Source organism: Oncorhynchus tshawytscha, linkage group LG07, assembly GCF_018296145.1.
Source record: "Oncorhynchus tshawytscha isolate Ot180627B linkage group LG07, Otsh_v2.0, whole genome shotgun sequence".
Lineage (NCBI taxonomy): Eukaryota > Metazoa > Chordata > Actinopteri > Salmoniformes > Salmonidae > Oncorhynchus > Oncorhynchus tshawytscha.
This window is the reverse complement of record NC_056435.1, coordinates 4,914,298-4,938,860: the sequence shown is the minus strand read 5'-3', so window position 1 is coordinate 4,938,860 and position 24,563 is coordinate 4,914,298. Positions and strand designations below refer to the sequence as shown.

General features: G+C 42.7%; 1 protein-coding gene across 1 annotated transcript in view; it reads left to right on the top strand.

Moving 5' to 3' along the window:
- The window catches only part of LOC112237727 (collagen alpha-1(XXVIII) chain), a 30,142-nt gene extending 7,110 nt beyond the window's left edge, over positions 1 to 23,032 (top strand). The window contains 27 exon segments of the mRNA XM_024406326.2: positions 97 to 150; positions 9,191 to 9,259; positions 9,360 to 9,428; positions 9,587 to 9,655; positions 11,790 to 11,858; positions 14,871 to 14,939; positions 15,048 to 15,116; positions 15,231 to 15,299; positions 15,411 to 15,482; positions 15,597 to 15,665; positions 15,799 to 15,870; positions 15,964 to 16,032; positions 16,144 to 16,180; positions 16,183 to 16,211; positions 16,360 to 16,428; positions 16,513 to 16,581; positions 16,710 to 16,778; positions 17,559 to 17,627; positions 17,735 to 17,803; positions 17,892 to 17,972; positions 18,096 to 18,131; positions 18,223 to 18,259; positions 18,396 to 18,953; positions 19,514 to 19,767; positions 21,233 to 21,470; positions 21,767 to 21,958; positions 22,058 to 23,032. Coding sequence (XP_024262094.2) covers positions 97 to 150; positions 9,191 to 9,259; positions 9,360 to 9,428; positions 9,587 to 9,655; positions 11,790 to 11,858; positions 14,871 to 14,939; positions 15,048 to 15,116; positions 15,231 to 15,299; positions 15,411 to 15,482; positions 15,597 to 15,665; positions 15,799 to 15,870; positions 15,964 to 16,032; positions 16,144 to 16,180; positions 16,183 to 16,211; positions 16,360 to 16,428; positions 16,513 to 16,581; positions 16,710 to 16,778; positions 17,559 to 17,627; positions 17,735 to 17,803; positions 17,892 to 17,972; positions 18,096 to 18,131; positions 18,223 to 18,259; positions 18,396 to 18,953; positions 19,514 to 19,767; positions 21,233 to 21,470; positions 21,767 to 21,954 — 2,622 coding nt within the window. The 3' untranslated portion in view covers positions 21,955 to 21,958; positions 22,058 to 23,032.
- The last annotated feature ends 1,531 nt before the right edge of the window (positions 23,033 to 24,563 follow it).

Here is a 24,563-nt window from a genome sequence, read left to right as displayed (position 1 = left end):
GTAAAACATGTCCTTCAAGCTGTCCTCTAAATTTAAAACTCAATTGTGTTTGTATACTTGTCCATTTCTAGACTACTTTATTCTGTCTTCTCACAGGGGTTACCTGGTCCAAATGGCGATGTCGGGCCTGAGGGTATCATGGGGAAAAAAGTGAGTTTTACTTAATAAAACCCAATACCTTTCATTAACAGTATCATTCACAAAAAGCCATTAGTTAGATGAACCACATCTGCCCATAGGATGGAAGAGAAAGCAACTACTTTGTGACTGAATGACTGAATGACTGAATGACTGGTCTGTTTTACGTGCCAGAATATCCCCCACTCCTTAGGTCACATTTGATCAATGGGTTGAAACTATCTCAAATCCATATGGATAACTAATAAACTACATCATAGTTTATTGGCAGGACTACATCAGTTCTGTCTGGGTTTATGGAATCTGGTTTGGATCAGATCTGACACTAAGTCCAGACCGAGACCAGAAGATAGTCATTTTGTCAAATCACCACCATAATAAGAGTGTTTCTGTGTTCATATTTCAGAACAACATATGGATTCTTTAGACATTCAGAATAGTGGAAAAATGCATGCTGAGAGAAAATAGAGCCACTCTACAAATTATTACAGTGGGGAAAAATGTGCCTTCTATAACATGAAAGAAGGGCTAAGGATTTATAAAATCATTATTATAATTATATTATTCTTTTCAATGATGTTCTGATTTAATCTCTTCAATTTTTGTTGGAAAGGAAAGGGTTAACACTGAAGCGAGAAAAAAAAAACATCCAATCAGGATTTTTATTTTGCTGGTCTCTGGGGAGATCAATCTAGCTAACTAAGTCAGCCATTGGCTAGGCCATCAGAAGCGCGATAGAAGGCATCTGCCATTAAACTGTATTTTGGCAACATTTTGGAATGACAGTGGAATCAACCAATCACATGTTGATTTATTGTGTGGGACCGTTTTTTTTACAAAAGCCTTCTCGAAGGCCAAGAGGTCACTGTGCAATAGCGAGCTGTAGTTTCCCATGGCCTAGCTAGCTTTTGTTGTAGGCTAGTTTGCAGCAGCAGGTGTTATTGAAGAGGGTGTTGTTGCTAATTTGTTAGCTTCCCCCTTTTCAATAATAACTTCAACAAGAAGTTGTTTCAAATAATCGTCATCTGGTGAGTGGAATTGTATTTTTTATTGCAGCGCGCTTGCTGTTGTTAGCCATCTCTTTGAAAATAACTTGTGTATGAAACATTGTTGCATTTTAATTTTAGTTTACCAGTTACTTTGTGTGCTAAACTTCAAATGTTTTTGCAATGGGAAATAATTTTGATTGGGAAATGCTTAATGGTAGTGTTTTTGTATGGTTTTATGATTGGGACCCACTGGTTTATTATGTCTGAGTGAATGGACTTACTTATCCTTTAACATCATGCTGTGTGTGACTGTCTTTCCATCGGCCCTATGTAGTGGTGACTGACGAATCAGGTATACTCTAATTTTGCCAAAACGTTCCCAAACAGTGGGAAGGAAAGGCGCCCTGTGGGAAAAATCCTGTTTTCCTATAGGTTTTTCAGATTTTTTTTTTTTTCAACATCAATTTTTTTTTGTATAGAAAAAATATGAAGATATTATGTTCTAAGTCCACAACAATGCTTAAACCAGATCATATCTGGGTGGGCCTGGCCAGTAGCGGTGGGTGGGGAAAAAAAATCACTGAGCAAGCCAAGCCAGTAAAAAAGGCCAAATTACAACCTATGTTGTGATAATTGCGTTGTTTGCGCTATAACCCATTAATTCATGCGCCACCAATATATACAGTAAGGTTGTGACAACAAAAAGACAAGTCACACAGTGGTGGCATAAATTCAGCTACACACATACGTTTTTTTCATCACAAAACTGGGGGGAGCTACAACTCCCCTGCCCCCAAACAGCTACAAACAGTTATCACCTGCAGCATGGTCAAGCAAGTTAATGTTTTGACAGTTTACTAAACAGCTACTGATTTAGAACCACAGAGTTCCCGCAGGTCAGCACAAAGACCACAGGGGCACTGCCTCCGCTATTCCAGCACCATTTCAACTTAAACATTTAAACATCATCAAATCAACGAGGCTATATATGCTTAGTTTAATATACTGAAAACAAATGTAAAGATACCAAAAGCAATTTAGTCCAATCAATGTTACGAAATATCATGTGGCTGTCCCTGGTTCTGATTTTTGTGTGCATATTTTTTGCACTCACACTAGTTGAACACCAATGCCATCCTCCTCTCTTTCAAGTTGGCAAAACGGTCTATGGCTCTGTCATACAATACACTTTTAGCTTTTGCTGTCATATACTACCTAGCTAAAATGCTTGCTAGCCTGACCTCCTTGCATGGGCAACAATGAACCAGCTAAGTTTTCTAGCTAGTTAACATGAGCCTACTAGGCTACATCTAGTCTACATATTGAACTTCAATCATCTCAGGCCTGTGGAACAACATATTCAGTCATGGTTAGATCAGAATTGCCGTCATAATCATTGGCCTGTGCAGACAGTTCATTCAAAACCACAAGTCCAAATCCCCGTCTCCATCCATGGTTTGCCAAAGGGCCGATTTAGCAATCTAGCTACTGCAGGACATCAACATAGGCAGACCAGAAACAGACATGTTTTTTCTGGCTTCCCTTGGCAAACATGATTACACACCGCTTGGCCTGGCAGGTCCTGGCTCCCCAGCTTGTGGGACTATGTCCACCCATCCCTGCACCCCAGACGCAAACAGCACATGATGACAATTGCACATTACAAATAGCCTACTAACCAACACTTCGGACCAAACTTGGTTTGCATACCCAACGTTGCCTTAGTTAGCATTTACTGGTAGATATCATAAGTTGAAACATCTTTCCTACCCTCCTTGTTACCGAGAATGAAACTGAAGATCTCTTACAACTCTGTGTACTACTCCCCTCACAAAACAGCGCTAACTGGCTCAAACCAGAATAGAAAGAGGAGTGGGAGGCCCCTGTGCACAACTAAGCAAGAGGACAAGTACATTAGTGTCTAGTTTGAGAAACAGACACCTCACAAGTCCTCAACTGGCAGCTTCATTAAATATTACCCGCAAAACGCCAGTCTCAACGTCAACAGTGAAGAGGCGGCTCCAGACAGCGTTCCTTTGTCCAGTGTCTTCTTTTGCCCATCTTAATATTTTCCTTTTATTGGCCAGTCTGAGATGTGGCTTTTTCTTTCCAACTCTGCATAGAAGGCCAGCATCCTGGAGTCACCTCTTCATTGTTGGAGTTGAGACTGGTGTTTTGAGGGAGCAGTACACAGCGTCAGTTTCTTGGCAATTTCTTGCATGGAATAGCCTTCATTTCTCAGAACAAGAATAGACGGATGAGTTTCGGACGAAAGTTCTTTGTTTCTTGCCATTTTGAGCTTGTTATCAAACCCACATGCTGATACTCCAGGTACTCAACTAGTCTAAAGAAGGCCAATTGTATTGCTTCTTTAATCAGGACAACAGTTTTCAGCTGTGCTAACATAATTGCAAAAGGGTTTTCTAATCATCAATTAGTCTTTTACAATTATAAACTTGGATTTGCTAACACAACGTGCCACTGGAATACATGAGTGAAAATGGGCCAATGCAGATATTCCATAACATCACACACACACACACACACACACACACAGTGGGGCAAAAAAGTATTTAGTCAGCCACCAATTGTGCAAGTTCTCCCACTTAAAAAGATGAGGCCTGGAATTTTCATCATAGGTACACTTCTACTATGACAGACAAAATTAGGGGGTGAAAAAAAATCCAGAAAATCACATTGTAGGATTTTTTATGAATTTATTTGCAAATTATGGTGGAAAATAAGTATTTGGTCACCTACAAACAAGCAACATTTCTGGCTCTCACAGACCTGTAACTTCTTCTTTAAGAGGCTCCTCTGTCCTCCACTCGTTCCCTGTATTAATGGCACCTGTTTGAACTTGTTATCAGTATAAAAGACACCTGTCCACAACCTCAAACAGTCACACTTCAAACTCCACTATGGCCAAGACCAAAGAGCTGTCAAAGGACACCAGAAACAAAATTGTAGACCTGCACCAGGCTGGGAAGACTGAATCTGCAGTAGGTAAGCAGCTTTGTTTAAAGAAATCAACTGTGGGAGCAATTATTAGGAAATGGAAGACATACAGAGACCACTGATAATCTCCCTCGATCTGGGGCTCCTGGCAAGATCTCACCCCGTGGGGTCAAAATGATCACAAGAACAGTGAGCAAAAATCACAGAACCACACAGGGGACCTAGTGAATGACCTGCAGAGAGCTGGGACCAAAGTAACAATGTCCAGGCCCATCTGAAGTTTGCTAGAGAGCATTTGGATGATCCAGAAGAAGATTGGGAGAATGTCATATGGTCAGATGAAACCAAAATATAACTTTTTGGTAAAAACTCAACTCGTCGTGTTTGGAGGACAAAGAATGCTGAGTTGCATCCAAAGAACACCATACCTACTGTGAAGCATGGGGGTGGAAACATCATGCTTTGGGGCAGTTTTTCTGCAAAGGGACCAGGACGACTGATCTGTGTAAAGGAAAGAATGAATGGGGCCATGTATCGTGAGATTTTGAGTGAAAACCTCCTTCCATCTGCAAGGGCATTGAAGATGAAACGTGGCTGGGTCTTTCAGCATGACAATGATCCCAAACACACCGCCCGGGCAACGAAGGAGTGGCTTCGTAAGAAGCGTTTCAAATTCCTGGAGTGGCCTAGCCAGTCTCCAGATTTCCACCCCATAGAAAATCTTTGGAGGGAGTTGAAAGTCCATGTTGCCTAGCAACAGCCCCAAAACATTACTGCTCTAGAGGAGTTCTGCATGGAGGAATGGGCCAAAATACTAGCAACAGTGTGTGAAAACCTTGTGAAGACTTACAGAAAACGTTTGACCTCTGTCATTGCCAACAAAGGGTATATAACAAAGTATTGAGAAACTTTTGTTATTGGCCAAATACTTATTTTCCACCATAATTTGCAAATAAATTCATTAAAAATCTACAATGTGATTTTCTGGATTTTTCCCCCCTAATTTTGTCTGTCATAGTTGAAGTGTACCTATGATGAAAATTACAGGCCTCTCTCATCTTTTTAAGTGGGAGAACTTGCACAATTGGTGGCTGACTAAATACTTTTTTGCCCCACTGTATATATATAATATATTTTTTAACTACACTTTGGTACGCTCAGTGGGGATTAAGAAGTAAGTATACGCAATGCCCACTGAAAAAAAAGTGGGTATAAGGCTTATATAGTACCTGCATAAATCAAATCAAATTTTATTTGTCACATACACATGGTTAGCAGATGTTAGTGCGAGTGTAGCGAAATGCTTGTGGTTCTAGTTCCGACAATGCAGTAATAACCAACAAGTAATCTAGCTAACAATTCCAAAACTACTACCTGAGACACAAGTGTAAAGGGATAAAGAATATGTACATAAAGATATATGAATGAGTGATGGTACAGAGCGGCATAGGCAAGATACAGTAGATGGTATTGAGTGCAGTATATACATATGAGATGAGTATGTAAACAAAGTGGCATAGTTAAAGTGGCTAGTGATACATGTATTACATAAGGATGCAGTAGATGATATAGAGTACAGTATATACGTATGAGATGAATAATGTAGGGTATGTAAACATATTAGGTAGCATTGTTTAAAGTGGCTAGTGATATATATTTTACATCAATTCCCATTATTAAAGTGGCTGGAGTTGAGTCAGTGTGTTGGCAGCAGCCACTCAATGTTAGTGGTGGCTGTTTAACAGTCTGATGGCCTTGAGATAGAAGCTGTTTTTCAGTCTCTCGGTCCCAGCTTTGATGCACCTGTACTGACCTCGCCTTCTGGATGATAGCGGGGTGAACAGGCAGTGGCTCGGGTGGTTGCTGTCCTTGATGATCTTTATGGCCTTCCTGTGACATCGGGTGGTGTAGGTGTCCTGGAGGGCAGGTAGTTTGCCCCCGGTGATGCGTTGTGCAGACCTCCCTACCCTCTGGAGAGCCTTACGGTTGTGGGCGGAGCAGTTGCCGTACCAGGCGGTGATACAGCCCGCCAGGATGCTCTCGATTGTGCATCTGTAGAAGTTTGAGTGCTTTTGGTGACAAGCCGAATTTCTTCAGCCTCCTGAGGTTGAAGAGGCGCTGCTGCGCCTTCTTCACGATGCTGTCTGTGTGGGTGGACCAATTCAGTTTGTCTGTGATGTGTACGCCGAGGAACTTAACTTACTACCCTCTCCACTACTGTTCCATCGATGTGGATAGGGGGGTGTTCCCTCTGCTGTTTCCTGAAGTCCACAATCATCTCCTTAGTTTTGTTGACGCTTATATATACACCACACCACTGGCCCTTCGTATTTTACAAAATATGCACTCTCCTACATGAGTGGGCTGGTATTGCGGTTGCTGTCCTTTCAGAATCACCAACCTGTCACACACTGGCCTGGGTCCAATAGGTTTGTGACTGTGCAAAAATGTCTAATAGATATCAAGGCTATTAAGATATGAATGTTTCAAGATAGGACTGTGTGTATCTGGCTGACTGAATGGAAGCTGATAATTCAATGTTTTTTTTTACTCTGAGTCAAGACCGAGTTCACATGTATCCAACACCCGAGACAAGACCGAGATACTCAATATGTAGTCTCGAGTAGAGGTCGACTGAGTGGTGGTAGGCAGAAGCAGGCGCGTAAACATTCATTCAAACAGCACTTTCGTGCGTTTTGACAGCAGCTCTTCGTTGTGCGTCAAGCATTGCGCTGTTTATGACTTCACGCCTATCAACTCCCGAGATGAGGCTCGTGTAACCGAAGTGAAATGGCTAGCTAGTTAGCGCGTGCTAATTGTCGTTGTGTTGCTGGTTCGAGCCCAGGGAGGAGCGAGGAGAGGGACGGAAGCTATACTGTTACACTGGCAATACTAAAGTGCCTATAAGAACATCCAATAGTCAAAGGTTAATGAAATACAAATGGTATAGAGGGAAATAGTCCTATAATTCCTGTAATAACTACAACCTAAAACTTCTTACCTGGGAATATTGAAGACATGTTAAAAGGAACCACCAGCTTTCATATGTTCTCATGTTGAAACGTTAGCTTTCTTACATAGCACATATTGCACTTTTACTTTCTTCTCCAACACTTTGTTTTTGCATTATTTAAACCAAATTTAACATGTTTCATTATTTATTTGAGGCTAAATTGATTTTATTGATGTATTATATTATGTTAAAATAAGTGTTCCTTCAGTATTGTTGTAATTTTCATTATTACAAATAAATAAATAAAAATTGGCCGATTTTAATCGGTATCGGCTGTTTTGGTCCTCCAATAATCGGTATCGGGAAATAATAATCGGTCAACCTCTAGTCTCGAGACCTCGGTATTGAGTACTACGCTGGTATCATTCCCACTGAGTAGACTGACTAGCTCTGGTCCAGGGAGTTCCGTGCGGGTTGCCGATGCTGAGCCTTCTGCAAGCCGCACGTCACACCCTGGACCAGAGCTACAGAAAGAACGATTCAAGTGTGGCTCAAAAGCAGATGGCAGACGATTGACCAAGTATGTGTACATTAATGTTTTGAATGGATACATTACTTGCTAAGTATCATCAGTCATTGCACGAACGCCACAGACCCTTTGAGGGATTTGTAATCATGTTATTATCTTGTCAGTTTGTTTTTCAAACTTCTCTCAGCGACATTACTGCCAAGTCTGACATATGCCCACACTCACAGTCAGGCAGTCAGAGGCTTAATTGTTTCGAAAGATTCTTCATGTTGCTTGTTTGACTGTCATCCAAGATCAAATGAATGGCAGACTAATGTCTAACATTTAGCTTTGCACGACATGTTGGAAATGGAACAGAAAAAAATGTGCGGTATGTAGACTATCAGTCTTCTCACACTGCTATTAGAATGCCATACATAATTATTGGAACAGTGAAGCATGTTTTCTTCATTTGGCTCTATACTCCAAAAGTTTGGATTTGAAATCAAACAATGATTTTGAAGTTGAAGTGCAGACTGTCAGCTTTAAATTTAGGGTATTTTCACCCATATTGGGTGAACCGTTTTGAAATTACAGCACTTTAAGTACATAGTCACCCCCCATTTCACTTATGTGTATTAAAGTAGTAAAATGTTAAGTATATGGTCCCATATTCATAGCATACAATGACTACGTCAAGCTTGTAACTCTACACATTTGAATGCATTTGCTCTTTGTTTTGGTTCTGTTTCAGATTATTTTGAGCCCCAAAAAAATGAATGCTAAGTAATGTATTGTGTAATTTTGGAGTCACTTTTATTGTAATTAAGAATAGAATATGTTTCTAAACACATACATTAATGCAGATGCTACCATGATTACGGATCATCCTGAGTGAATCATCAATAATGAGTGAGAAAGATGCACAAATATCATACCCCCAATACATGCTAACCTCTCACCATAACAGTAACAGGGAAGGTTAGCATTTTGGGGGGGTATGACATTTGTGTGTCTAACTTTCTCATGGGGGGGCACAAAAAGTGCTGTTAAAAAAAACACGATTCACCTGATATGGATGAAAATACCTTCAAATTAAAGCTGACAGTGAACTTTAACCTCAGTCATTGTTTGATATCAAATCCAAACTTTTGGAGCATAGAGCCATAAGAAAAAAAAAATGATTCATTGTCCCAATAATTACATAATTACAGAGGGCACTGTGTTTTGAATAAAGGCTTTTAACAATAGTGATTTGACTATGAGGGAATTCTCCAGGAGTTTCAGAACACCTAGTGCTAGCCTGACCCCCCAGTAGAATGGAAGATGGAAGATGTGTGAGGGGGAAAAGTTAAGGTTTGAGGTCAGTGTGTGTGATTTGTTTGGTGTATGTGTATTGGTTTATGTGGTGAGGTAATGGCTGGGTTAGTGATGGAGATGAGAGGAATTCAAAGGAAATGATGTCACCTCATTCGAAAAGTTCTGGTCTTGATGGCCCATAGTGGAGGAGAAAGAGGGAGAGACACAGAGTTATGAATGGCTGTTGTGCCAAACACTTCGATATGAATTTCCTGTATACTGAAGTGTGTGTGTCTGTTCCTGCATGGTTACGTGTGTGTGTGTGTGTGTGTGTGTGTTTTATAGGGGGAGCGGGGACTTTCTGGTCCACCTGGAATCCAAGGAGAAACTGGGATTGGGCTTCCTGGACCCAAGGTATCACTCCATCCCATTGTTTTGAAAAATGAGGGAATTATATTTTTCCCCAACCACCTGTTGTAGCTCACCTCGCGGGTGTTCCACTCTCTCTCTGCAGGGTGATGTGGGGTTCCAGGGGCGACTGGGGCCTCCAGGGCCACCTGGCTTAGGGGAGCCTGGACAACCGGTGAGTTAGCACGACCACAATGTACGCATACTTGACCACAATGTACGCTTGCATTTATGAATACTCATAAATGATTCAGTGAAATGGGTGTTCATGTAGCTGTGTATGGAGTCTATGGTTATTCAAGTCTGTTCACCATTGGTTGATTTGTTTCACAGGGGCCTCAAGGGCCACAGGGCGTCCAAGGAGAGAAGGGTCCTATAGGAGAAGGCTTCGCCGGGCCAAAGGTATGACTGAGCGTCTGCAGAGATGTGTCCCGGTCTGGGCTCCAGATATGTGGCTGTAAAACCAGCAACATCACATGGATGATGGTTATAGGAGAAGACGCAGCGCCATAAAAGTCCATCTGAATTACACCTCTATTTGGTATCACAGTGTCACATGCAATGGATCTATCGATCAGTGATTTCTTGTTCTACTACGGAGTAACTTCCAGCATGCAGGTAGGCAGAGTTCCAAAGGACGTCAGGTGAACCCATACAGGCCCTGGGCTGGGAAACATCCAGAAGCTATTCAGAATCCCTGTAGAACATGAAAGGAGTGAGTCATTCAACTGAGACCAGAAGGAAGAAATGAGTCCATCTGCTTTTCACTGGGTTGCTCAGGCACACATGGGCCACATCTGCCCAAACCAGACCTCTCTCTTTCTCCCTGCTCTAACATATCCTCTGAACTCAAGTGTTACCAGGATACGGCTATGCTATTTGAATTGCAGTGAGTGTCTTGCCTTCAAAAGATATTATGTTATACTGTAGCTTACGCCCTTGTTGCGACTTGTAAGAGAATGGTTGTAAATGCAATGCAAACATGCCATTCCTTTAGAGAGAGAGCTGTGTTATGGTAATAGTTTTATACAGTTTTATATAGATATATATTGCCTACTTCGCGACAAGGAAAACATTATGCTTCCAGTGGCAGGTGAGAACACCGATCAACAATTGTTTTGATCATTCCTGAATGGCCTGTGTAAACAAAGCTTGATTACGTTTTGGGAACGCACTTAAGTAACATCATGCCAAATGTAATCTCTGTTTGGCGAAGTTGCAACTTTGACTCATAATAGTCTAGTCAACTGACTGAGGAGATGCATCCTTTTTATTGCATGTTTTTCATTGAAACCTCAGTCCACTCAGATCCTATCATTAGAGATATTTATCTGGCAGTTTACCCTGGAGAGAGTGACGGTGTGAGTTTCCACCAGTCATCTAGAAGCGTCTACCGTTAGAGATGGCCTCAAGGCTTTTACTTTCCTGCATTGAGGCTGACCCCAGACACACAGCTCTGACTGTGAGCTGCAGTGCTCTCTTGCTAGTCACAAGTTCTGACAAGTTCCAGATTCATGAGAACTGAAAAGATTTTTCCTGCTACCCTTGTCATCAACACCTGCTGGGGTGAAGAAATGGGGGATTTATGAGTACATTATATCTAAGCTCCGGTGCAGGTATGTTGCTGGTTTGTCCTTAGGTATTGCTAATGCTGTAGCTGCAGGGTGTATTCTCCCCAGACCTGAGGTAACCTCTGAGGTAATGGACATGTTTTACACACATCTCTCTCTGCTTCAAATGTGATTATTGTGTAAAGTCCTTCACCATGTTTATTTATTTTAGTCTTCTATCATTTTCAAGTCGGAGCCTGACTCCTGCAGTAGTTAAGTACAAAGAACACTCAGCGACATTCAGGTGGTCGCTGTGGTTTCCATCTCCCCCAGTGCTGATCTACTCACGCTCAGTGCCAAAGCCCTTCGCTGGAAAAATGAGAGTAACACGAAACATGTCCTCCAGCATCTCAACCTCTGTCAGAACCCGCCTCGACCTGTGTGGTCTCCCTGGAACTTTCCTTGGAGGTCCAGAGTGGATGCATGCAAGGCTGGGAAGATATCTGAAGAAGTTTCCAGAACCCCTTTCACGTTCCTGTTTAGACTTCCTGTCTCTCACGCAGGAACAGACACAGTAAACGAACGTCCGTTGTCACCTTGCGAACCATCCTCGGCGTGGCACATAGATAGACGTAAACACAAATTACAACGGAATGCTTGAACCTTTTGCCAAGACGTAAGGAAAAGCTCAGTTTAACATTTTCATAATGTTCCATTGTTCCCATCAGCCTTGTTGGTTAGCGGGATCATGGTTGTTTTCCCATCAATTAATAACTGTCTGTGTTGCTGTTATCTTTCTTAAAGCAGAATCCTAATCTGAAATCTATATCACTCATTGACATCAATAGATGAAAGTCTGAGTTATGGGCACAGATCTCAAATTGGGATTCTGCCTTCACTGTATGGCTGGTGTGAGTTTCTCTCTCGGGTGTGTGAGAGACTGCAGAGTTGAAAATAATTTAAGAGCTGTGTTTGTCCCTCCGCAGGGGGACCGGGGCCTGGAGGGGCCAAGGGGGCCCAGAGGACAGCCCGGCGCTGGAATCAAAGGAGACGAGGTACAGTATAGACTGTAAAACTACATCTGGGTGAATGGCCTTCACACAAACACGCAGTATTCCCCAGGAACACATAAAGCCTCTTGGGTAAGGAGTGGCCAGAAGCACTGGTGTCTGGGTCTCATTCAGACTGCGGTTATATATGAGGCCTCTATTGAATCTGTGTGGTGATGAATCACACAGGGGTCAAGGCCTGGACGCTGTGCTGTGAGAAAGTTCATGGGTGAAGTAAAGGCTGATGTAAAGGGTTCATATCAATTGTCTAAAGTGGCCTCCTCTCCTCATCTCTTTTCCTTCATTGTTTTTTAAAGGTCTGGACAGGTGGATGGATAGTCCTAGTTCAGAAGGGTTCCTGTCTTTTGATTTCACCTAGTCTGTGTTTTCAGATAAAGGGGAGGAGACAAGGAGAGGAAGCTACTTAACACTATTGGGATGCATCCTCATTCTACCTGAACAACGTGTGTACTGTCAGAAATAGAATCACGGTCCCACACTGATTATGGGATATGAATTGATGACGTTTATAAACTGGGTGGTTCGAGCCCTCAATGCTGATTGGCTGACAGCCATGATATATCAGACCGTATACCACAGGTATGACAAAACAGTTATTTTTGCTGTTCTAATTACGTTGGTAAACAGTTTATAATAGCAATAAGGCACCTCTGGGGTTTGTGATGTATGGCCAATATACCACAGCTAAGGGCTGTGTCCAGGCACTCTGCGTTGCGTCCTGCATAAGAACAGCCCTTAGCCATGGTTTATTGGCCATATACAACACCCCCTTGGGCCTTATTGCTTAATTACACCATTATGAATGAAGCAAACAGCGATAGAATTCCGGTAGCTGATGATCATCCTCACAGATTTAAACATTAATTGACCTTAAAATTGTGTTTGTTCTTGGTCAGATTAGTCTTGGCACGTTTAGCCTTGTGGTGAAATTCATCCTTGGGATATTGGCAAGTGCGTTCATCATATAATGAGTGCAATCCTTCAGCAAGAATGCAGTTAGCTAATATTCTGTGTTTACGCCATGTAACTTTATAGTGTCAACGGAGCTGTTATAAAGTGAGCCAAGCTGGCATTTTATAGATGAGGCATGCATGTACAGTGGGGCAAAAAATGATTTAGTCAGCCACCAATTGTGCAAGTTCTCCCACTTAAAAAGATGAGAGAGGCCATCATCATAGGTACACTTCAACTATGACAGACAATGAGAAAAAAAATCCAGAAAATCACATTGTAGGATTTTTAATGAATTTATTAGCAAATGATGGTGGAAAATAAGTATTTGGTCAATAACAAAAGTTTATCTCAATACTTTGTTATATACCCTTTGTTGGCAATGACAGGGGTCAAACGTTTTCTGTAAGTCTTCACAAGGTTTTCACACACTGTTGCTGGTATTTTGGCCCATTCCTCCATGCAGATCTCTAGAGCAGTAACGTTTTGGGGCTGTTGCTGGGCAACACAGACTTTCAACTCCCTCCAAAGAGTTTCTATGGGGTTGAGTTCTGGAGACTGGCTAGGCCACTCCAGGACCTTGAAATGCTTCTTACGAAGCCACTCCTTCGTTGCCTGGGCAGTGTGTTTGGGATCATTGTCATGCTGAAAGACCCAACCATGTTTCATCTTCAATGCCCTTGCTGATGGAAGGAGGTTTTCACTCAAAATCTCACGATACATAGCCCCATTCATTCTTTCCTTTACACGGATCAGTCGTCCTGGTCCCTTTGCAGAAAAACAGCCCCAAAGCATGATGTTTCCACCCCCATGCTTCACAGTAGGTATGGTGTTCTTTGGATGCAACTCAGCATTCTTTGTCCTCCAAACACGACGAGTTGAGTTTTTACCAAAACGTTCTATTTTGGTTTCATCTGACCATATGACATTCTCCCAATCTTCTGGATCATCCAAATGCTCTCTAGCAAACTTCAGACGGGCCTGGACATTTACTGGCTTAAGCAGGGGGACACGTCTGGCACTGCAGGATTTGAATCCCTGGCGGCGTAGTGTGTTACTGATGGTAGGCTTTGTTACTTTGGTCCCAGCTCTCTGCAGGTCATTCACTAAGTCCCCCGTGTGGTTTGGGGATTTTTGCTCACCGTTCTTGTGATCATTTTGACCCCACGGGGTGAGATCTTGTGTGGAGCCCCAGATCGAGGGAGATTATCAGTGGTCTCTGTATGTCTTCCATTTCCTAATAATTGCTCCCACAGTTGATTTCTTCAAACCAAGCTGCTTACCTATTGCAGATTCAGTCTTCCCAGCCTGGTGCAGGTCTCTGTTTCTGGTGTCCTTTGACAGCTCTTTGATCTTGGCCATAGTGGAGTTTGAAGTGTGACTGTTTGAGGTTGTGGACAGGTGTCTTTTATACTGATAACAAGTTCAAACAGGTGCCATTAATACAGGTAACGAGTGGAGGACAGAGGAGCCTCTTAAAGAAGAAGTTGCAGGTCTGTGAGAGCCATAAATCTTGCTTGTTTGTAGGTGACCAAATACTTATTTTCCACCATAATTTGCAAATAAATTCTTAACAAATCCTACAATGTGATTTTTCTGGATTTTTTTTCCCCCCCTAATTTTGTCTGTCATAGTTGAAGTGTACCTATGATGAAAATTACAGGCCTCTCATCTTTTTAAGTGGGAGAACTTGCACAATTGGTGGCTGACTAAATACGTTTTTGCCCCACTGTATTACTGGGTCATTGGATCTGGAGTTGGTTTACTTTATTGCCTATCAAAATAGTAAATTGCATGAACATTCTCAATATTTAATAGCAAGGTGACTAGCAGGAGGATTTTTAGCACAGTATTTGTGTTATGTTGACTACTTTCCCTTCATTTAATAACAGTTAATGAAAGGGTGAAAATCCAAACTAATATATATGTATGTATATGTCCTTTTTGTATATTTATTTCATTCACTGTTCCTGTAACACATCCACAAGCTTGTGTTTGTGTAATTATAGCTATGATGCCAAAATTGACTCTCTTTGTGACCCTCAGGGTGGCTTTGGCCCTCCAGGTTTTCCAGGGCCTCTCGGCCTGCCAGGGCTGGGCATTCAGGGGGAGAAGGTACGTAGGCCCACCTATTCATTATTACAGGTTTCTCCAAGTATCACCCATACATAGTTTATGGATTACTGTCCTAATGTGCCTACTTTGTGCTTCCTGTCCTACCAGGGTATGGAGGGGCCTCGGGGGCCACCAGGGGGCAGGGGTCCACAAGGAGATGGATATCCAGGGCCCAAGGTCTGTGTTTGAATGCTTCTTCCTTGACTTTACTTTTGGATCAATTGTGGTTATGGTATGTTTAGGCGATCGCTAATGCTAATGACTGTGTATGGGTGCTCCTCTCATCCACAGGGTGATCAGGGCTTACCAGGGGAGCTAGGTTCAACAGGAGAGAGAGGGGCTGGCGAACCTGGAGCTAAGGTGAGTCCTCTTCCAATGGAAACGCAATGTGTAGTTTGTCCTCGTTGTGGTGTCACATTTGGATATGTAGTCGATGCAATGTGAGACAGACAACCAACGATCTCTCTTCAGGGTGAGCCAGGAGCGTCAGGATTGGCTGGTTTTCCTGGCCTCCCAGGAGAGGATGGGGCCCCGGGACAGAAGGTATTTCATCTTCTGCCATCTCTCCGTCACCATAGGTTGATACTGTACCTCTTTGAATGTGACCATTGGATTCATATGCTTTGCTTGTTTGTCTGTTTGTGTTTGTCTATATAGGGTGAACCAGGTGTTGGTGGTCTGAGGGGACCAGAGGGAGCTGCGGGGATTGGCACCCAGGGTGAGAAGGTAAGAAGATTCCCAGGTTTTTCTCCTCACATCGCTGCTTCAAGATTTTAATCTTCATTAATCTGGACAGCTGTGGTATTCTGAGGTTGGTTTTCTGTGCTGTTTCTTTGACGAATGATGTCTCTCAACATAGGGAGACCAGGGCCAGAGGGGCATTCGGGGCTTGGGTGGGCCTCCTGGAATCGCCGGGCCCTCTGGAGCAAAGGTGAGGACATTGTCCTCAATTATCATCAGTCAACACTCTGTATTGTAGTGTAATGTGGTCACACTGCAACCTTTGACTTCTGACCTCTTCTAGGGGGAGCCTGGGACACCAGGTCGACTTGGTATGCCAGGACTCCCAGGGCGGGGCATCATAGGACCTAAGGTAACAGCCCTCTGTCCCAAAATGCCTACAATTCACCATGTAGATGAGGTTTATGCCATATCATAACCATGTTATAACTGTCTCTTAACCATATTATAACTCTTGTCTCAGGGCGATCTTGGCCCACCTGGTCCATCTGGACCATTAGGGAGACAGGCTATGGACTGCCTGGTCCTAAGGTGAGACACACTATGTCACACTACTAGAATAATAGGGAATAATTCATAGGATTTACATATTTATCGGAATAATCAGCATAATTCATTGATGTACTGATATTTATTTACTTGAATCTTGATGTACTTTTATTTAATCACAAACCTTTAGGGTGATCGTGGAGGTCCTGGTCCATCTGGTCCATTTGGGCCCAAAGGCGATGGTTATCCTGGCCCTACGGTGAGCAACACTGCTGCTTATTCATGTGTTGCTATTGCATGAGTTGTACCAGTGTTGATCCCAGTGTTTACCTGTGGTTTGTAGGGAACTCCTGGTCTACCGGGGCTTCCTGGTGAACCAGGCCTGGAGGGGCTGGGCATCCCTGGTCCGAAGGTAAAGATATGGTTCTGTGTGAGGGTGTCGGATTTGGGTTATTTTGGATAGTGACAACAGCCCTGGGTGAACAGAAGACCTCAATTAGCAGAGGACATCATGATAGCCGTGTGTTTTCTCCCATTTAGGGCGATATTGGCTTCAGGGGCTTGCCAGGTTTAGCAGGCCCCCCCGGCGAGGGGCTACAAGGTCTACCGGTATGTATTGTAGTCTGACATGAAGAAGCTGACCTGCTAAACAGTTGGCAAAGAATCAATCCCAGCTCTGATGCGAAACCGATTTAGCCTTGTTCAGCGCCATCATAAACCCACTGAGTCATGGTGATCGATACTAGTATTACCTCATGCTGGCAGACACCACATTTCAGATCCAGCTTGTACGTGTGAACACATATCCCCAGGGACCTTGTATTCAAAGGCTGCGGTAATCAGCGTTTCATTCTTACAGGACATATATCATTTTAACACACTTCCAAGAACATGTGAATATATCCCAACATAAGGGTCTAATGAGAACCATTGGGACCAGGGTGCCTATAACCAACACAATACCCAGAGCCGGCAGTCTAGCTTATAATATTACATCCAGGTTTCTCTCCAGGCTTTTCATCTCCTATAGCCCTAGAAGCCCTAGGGAGCGGGCAGACCTGAGGGTTGAGGTAGCCCTGTCCATCACATCAGTAGGTCTGGTCTCCTACAGTAAGCTTGCTAATGTGTGTCAGGCTATGAACAGTAAAGCCAGAGACAGTCAAGCTGTGAAATTGCCTGCTCGTGAAACGGCTGCCCTGTGAGATCAGGTCACTTTTTAACTCTAGGTTTGTTAAGTGAAAAGTGAAGGATTTGTCCCTTTGCTTAGCTCATTTTGTGTGACTAGCTAGGTTTGACACAGGTAGTGCAGTGTGGTTGGGCTATGTTGTGTTGTGCTGACACTTTTTAATTGCTATTGTACATATGGTTATAACTTCTGCTCATTTCTAGGGTGGCATTGGACGACCGGGCCCACCAGGGCCAACGGGGCCCCCTGGGCAGGGTATTCAGGGCCCAAAGGTAGGTCTAGTAATTCGAACTAAGCAAGCAAATAAACATTTTCTTGTTTCTTTAAAATGTTGAGTTGAGCATGACAAATCTTCTCTGTATTTTGTGGACCGTTTCAGGGTGAGGCGGGGTCTCAGGGCGTGACGGGCCCTCGGGGGCCACCAGGGGAAGGATTCCCAGGGGCCAAGGTGACGACAGACACAGTGGTTTGAAACATATGGCAGTGTATTTGAACTTTTGTGACCTTTGACCTTGTGTTATCTGGCTCTATGACAGGGTGACCGCGGCTCTGGAGGGGAGAGGGGCCTGAAGGGGGTCAAAGGTGATTTGGGTGACCCTGGAGTTCCTGGCCAATCAGTGAGTCATGTCATGGGTCAATCAGGGCGATTCATTCGATAACAGGGATACATACTGTAATAAACAATTAACTGCAATCAGAGTAGAAACTGATCAGACCAATGTTTTACTGCTTCCTTTTAGGGCAGACCAGGATTCAAAGGCGACATGGGCCTCACAGTAAGTTCTCAGTCTTTAGCTGTCTTTTGAGTTCACATTAGTCTTTTTTATTCCATTTAGTCACCATGTCAATCTGGATTTTGACCCACAGAGAGAAGACATCATTAAAATGATCAAGGAGATTTGTGGTAAATAAAGCATTTATTTGTTGTGCTTGTGTAGTATAATTTAACATTGATTCCAACATACAGTAGGCCTTTGTCGAGAGTGCATTGGAAAACATCCTTTCTACGTCCGAATCGTATATCTCTGCATTGTTTCCAGGTTGCGGAATCAAATGCAAGGAGCGGCCCATGGAGCTGGTGTTCATCATTGACAGCTCGGAGAGCGTTGGGCCGGAGAACTTTGAAATCATCAAGGACTTTGTGGCGGCCCTGGTGGACCGCGTGACGGTGGGCCACAACGCCACCCGCATCGGCCTGGTCCTCTACAGCCTGGAGGGCAAGATAGAGTTCAACCTGGCGCGCCACATGACCAAGCAGGACGTCAAACGGGCCATACGAAATATCCTTTATATAGGTGAGGGCACCCACACAGGCACCGCCATCCACAAGGCCACCCAGGAGGCCTTCTACAACTCTCGCAAAGGGGTGAGTAAAGTGGCTATAGTTATTACGGACGGACAGACGGATAAGCGGGAGCCGGTGAAGCTGGATATTGCGGTGCGGGAGGCGCACGCAGCCAACATCGAGATGTACGCATTGGGGATCGTGAATACGTCGGACCCCACGCAGTCAGAGTTCCTGAGGGAGCTCAACCTGATTGCGTCAGACCCTGATAGTGAACACATGTACCTCATTGATGACTTCAACACACTGCCAGGTAAGGCAAAATGCCAAGTTGGTGTTACATTCAGTTGGTTTTGGTTTATTGTGTTGGTGTAGTCATCAGTGATTCCACACGAAACCCAAACAAAAAAGGCCATGATTTTTGGGATTATCACTCAATATAATCAGTAGAATAGTCCTTTGCAGGAAGTTTTGTTGACATATATTTGACATTTCTATCGAAAAGCAAAAATGAGAAATATTTATAACGTTTTTGCCTTACCCAGGCCTCCTTTAAGACACCATAGTATTTTATCTGTAGGTGGTGTCATATGACGCTTTAGGTCATTACACTGTTAGCTGAATGTTGAATGGCCCTGGTATATTTGTCCTCTAGAGTTGTTCCTGGTCAGCTGACATAGTGAAGAAAAACTCCTGCCCCTTCGTTAGCATTAGGTCTACTGTTATTATACGGTGTAGTCTGTAAATTGACCCAATGTACCAAGTTAACTGCATCAAGTTGCTGCAAAGTCTCCAAGGCTAATACCGGTACAATGTGATTCATCACCTGTTCCCAGTCATCACAACTCCTGTTACTCTGTCGCTCTCTCTCAGCTCTGGAGTCCAAGCTAGTCAGCAAGTTCTGTGAAGACGAGAACGGTGATCTGATATACAACCGTGTCACCAATGGATACAGGAACGGGAAGAATGGGAACAATGGCAACGGGAACTATGGCAATGGCTATGGGACCACCAACCAGGAGGACTTCAACAACGGGAGGCGAACAGTCACCACTACCAGCACTCAAAGTCAGGGTGGCAGGGTAGACCTAACCCAGCCTATCGACCTTGGCACTGCCACAGTACAGGTCTTTACAGCACATTAACAGACATTTAGCAGAGGCACTTGCCAGAACAATCTACTGTCAATCTATAGTTGACCTGACTTGCATGCTCCATTGAACTAATGAAAACACGGTCTCCTCTTAGCCTACTGTACATTATCTCACTATAGTAACACTGTCTCCTCTTAGTCTGTTGTACATTATCTCACTATAATAACACTGTCTCCTCTTAGTCTACTGTACATTATCTCACTATAGTAACACTGTCTCCTCTCAGTCTGTTGTACATTATCTCACTATAGTAACACTGTCTCCTCTTAGTCTGTTGTACATTATCTCACTATAATAACACTGTCTCCTCTTAGTCTACTGTACATTATCTCACTATAGTAACACTGTCTCCTCTCAGTCTGTTGTACATTATCTCACTATAGTAACACTGTCTCCTCTTAGTCTGTTGTACATTATCTCACTATAGTAACACTGTCTCCTCTTAGTCTGTTGTACATTATCTCACTATAATAACACTGTCTCCTCTTAGTCTGTTGTACATTATCTCACTATAATAACACTGTCTCCTCTTAGTCTACTGTACATTATCTCACTATAGTAACACTGTCTCCTCTCAGTCTGTTGTACATTATCTCACTATAATAACACTGTCTCCTCTTAGTCTACTGTACATTATCTCACTATAATAACACTGTCTCCTCTTAGTCTACTGTACATTATCTCACTATAGTAACACTGTCTCCTCTCAGTCTGTTGTACATTATCTCACTATAATAACACTGTCTCCTCTTAGTCTACTGTACATTATCTCACTATAGTAACACTGTCTCCTCTTAGTCTACTGTACATTATCTCACTATAGTAACACTGTCTCCTCTCAGTCTGTTGTACATTATCTCACTATAGTAACACTGTCTCCTCTTAGCCTACTGTACATTATCTCACTATAGTAACACTGTCTCCTCTCAGTCTGTTGTACATTATCTCACTATAGTAACACTGTCTCCTCTTAGCCTACTGTACATTATCTCACTATAGTAACACTGTCTCCTCTTAGTCTACTGTACATTATCTCACTATAGTAACACTGTCTCCTCTCAGTCTGTTGTACATTATCTCACTATAATAACACTGTCTCCTCTTAGTCTACTGTACATTATCTCACTATAGTAACACTGTCTCCTCTTAGTCTACTGTACATTATCTCACTATAGTAACACTGTCTCCTCTTAGTCTACTGTACATTATCTCACTATAGTAACACTGTCTCCTCTCAGTCTGTTGTACATTATCTCACTATAATAACACTGTCTCCTCTTAGTCTACTGTACATTATCTCACTATAGTAACACTGGTCTCGTTACTCTGTTTCAGGCTTTAAAACGGTGTATTTGTGTTTTGTTACTAATTGACAATAGGGTAAGGACTTTGTTGGTCCTCATTCTTCCTTGTGTGTTTTCTATTCCTCCGGCTCCAGAAAGGGCAGCGTAAGGGAGGCCAGGATAGAAGTGTTTACACCTCAGATTGGGAGACTGGTCGCGGGGACGTTCCCACGTTGAACCGCAACACGTCCTCCTCCGCCAGGGAATCCTCATCTTCAAATACAAGAGGGTCCTCTTCCTCATCAGGAACGTCATCAGGAACGTCATCTTCATCCTCTGGGTCCTCAGGCTCTGTCCAGTTAGTGCCTGCACCCCGACCCAAACTTCCCAAAGGTATGTTGGACCCACTGCCAACAACAGCTGAGCGTTGTGCTATATCTATGTAGTCATGGCAGTCTACCCTGTGTCTGTTGATTCATATGAGCCGTTCAGATTACTACAAAGCCTGTCGAAATCAATTACTGAATGATTCCAACTGAAATTGACCCTAATTTTGTTGATGCTTTAGCTATATCTGCCAATGAACAGAATCAGTATACTAGTGTGCCATGGCCCCTACATCCTTATATACGTCTGTTTATTTAGTGGGCCTTCACTAACAATCTTCATCGTGTGTTCTGCCCGGTCAGAGTTTGTGCCTCTGGACCCTCGCTGTGCACTGGTCCTAGACCAGGGCCCATGTCGGGATTACAAAATGCGCTGGTACTACGACAAGCAGGCCAACGCATGCGCCCAGTTCTGGTATGGAGCCTGTGAGGGGAACCAGAACCGCTTCGACACAGAGGAGGAGTGCAAGAGGACATGTGTGCAAGAATGAGCCGGTATTGTATAGCTCCTCTTTCAATGATCTTTGGTTTCGGTTGAATATTCATCAAGTATGGGTTTTCTGTGAATGCTGTCATGTGGTTTCTTCACAACAGGCTGAGAAGACATCTGTCGTTGTCTCGCTCAATTCAGTCTTTAAACTGATGTTCCATGGCACTGTGTACTTCACAATGGAAGGAGGTCAAGTCATGACACTATGACACAACTATTGAATAAATGCTCCTTTGACACTCCCTAGTTCCTCTCTCCTACCCTTGACCTAAAACTCTACGCACTTATTATAAATATTCCTAAACTAATTCCAGTGACTGATTTGAACTTTAATTTTACCGCCAATCTCTGTCAAATGTTTCCTTAAAGGTCCAATGCAGCTGTTTTTTTTATCTCAATATCAAATCATTTCTGGGTAACAATTAAGTACCTTACTGTGGTTTGGAACTCTCTTTTCTTATTGGTCCATTAACTAATTTACCATCTGGTGATGTCACCATGGAAGGCCAAAACTCCAACCCACCAAAACAGGCTGAAATTTCAGTCATTTCTCAACCTTATAGCGTGGAAATTTTCATTCAAAATGAATGGATAGCTCATCATATAACATCATTTTAACACACAATTCAGTCAATCTCACTCAGGAATGTAGTCAAGAAATAATAGAAAATACCACTTTCTGTAGTAGACACTGATTCACAGATTAATTAATACATACATGGTTCCAGTGCCAAATCAGAATGGTCTATAGATTTGTTTCGATAGAATCCGTATGTATTGTATATATCTCATGTCATAACTATTTTATGCTGATCACTGATTTTATATTGCTAGCGTAATTGTAATATCTGCTTTGTTCAAATTGAGGAATAACAACATTGGTGCCACAACATGTTCCTGCAATAATGCTATACATCTTGCTTGTGACCCAGTATTAACACGTTTACAGAACCTATGAGCAACTCATTTTATATCCAAGAAGCAACCCTGTATCAACTCACTATGCTGTCAACCAACGGTGCTCTACCATTCATGTCTAGAGATTTTTATGAATAAAAATGTGATTTTGTTTGTCTGAATTTGCAATGTTTGTCATACAAGTACATTAGTGTACAGTTTTCTACATTACAATTGTTGCCATTTATTTCACACTGGTTCACATGGATTATATTATAGTTGTATGGTGTCCTCTACTGGTGAAAAGTTGCCTTGCCTGATACACACCAGAAACGAGGGTTCGTCAAAGGTTCTTTGGGAAAGGTGATGGTTCTATGTGGAACCATAATGACTCAAAAAATCCTTTGAGCTCTTCAATGGTTCTTTACAGTTCACAAAAGGATTCTTTGCTCTTTTTAGTGATAATTAAAATGTAGGTGCGCCGGCTCATTAGAATGTTTTGCGGCGCGGTTTGCTCACAGCTCTTTTTGAATGAGTGTGTCAATCCAGTTTATGTAATCCGTTGTGTTATGCTATTAAATATTGTATATGTCTATGGCCAGTGCAGTGTCTTGTGAAAGACTCACGAATGACCTTGTGTCCATTGAACGGTTGACTGAATCAGTCAGTGGTTCTCAATTCTCTCATCAGGGACCCCCAGCTGTTCCAGTGGTAGCTCACTTGATAACGCCTATAGAACTGTAACAATATAATATGTGCACATGTTGCAAATTCAATCAAGTTTGACAGAGATCACACTTACATGGTCAGAAGAAATGGTCATAGTTAAAACGAAAATCTATTTGATTGAGAGCCTGTAATGAGATGTCAACCATTTGTGGAACTTGTCCTAGTAATATGGATGGTGTCTGTCTACAAATGTATCATGCTCCGAGAAAATTACTTTTCATAGAGAGTAAATAAACGTCTGTGAGTTCAACTAAACCACTTAATATTTTCATCAATACTAACAAGATGAATGTACTTTGAAAGTATTCTTTAAATCCCACTTTCTATGGACTTAGGAACCTCTTCCTGTAGCCACAGCAATCCATAGGGATCCATTTCTGATATTGGCGAGGTGACACTAGTCTGTGCACTACACTATATTTATATTACGTGTGAGACACTCCACTCCTGTCCAAATGGTCTATATTTAGTGTCCGCACTGCCGCCCAACTCCAAACACTTTGACTTATAATTAAGCTAAGTTTACCTGCTATATATTTTATCTGTAGTCATCTGAGTTTTACAGAGATTAAAGCCTACTCTGATAGTACAGTGTAATTCAGGACAAAGTGGCTATATTCAGGGCTTGAAGTTGAAGGCCTCGCCCCCTGTCAGCAGTCCTATGACCCCCCAGAACAATGAAGGGGAAAATGAGGAGTGTTGATAGGTGGAGAGGCCAGCTGCTGCCGCTCGACCATCCTCAACTTTTCTCAACCTTCCTCAGTAGAATCCAAGCCTTGTCAGTCTTAGGGCTAAATTCATGCAAAATGACAGTACATTGTATTTTGTACAGTAGCATAGGGACATATTATCCAAGAATCCACTTTAAAAAGTTTAATTGAGAGGCATTACCGTAGCTTGTATGGCTGTTTGGAAATGAAGGAATGGGAATGAAAGAACATGTAACTTCCTTTGAAATTATTTAAAGCTACTGAGATACAGGGT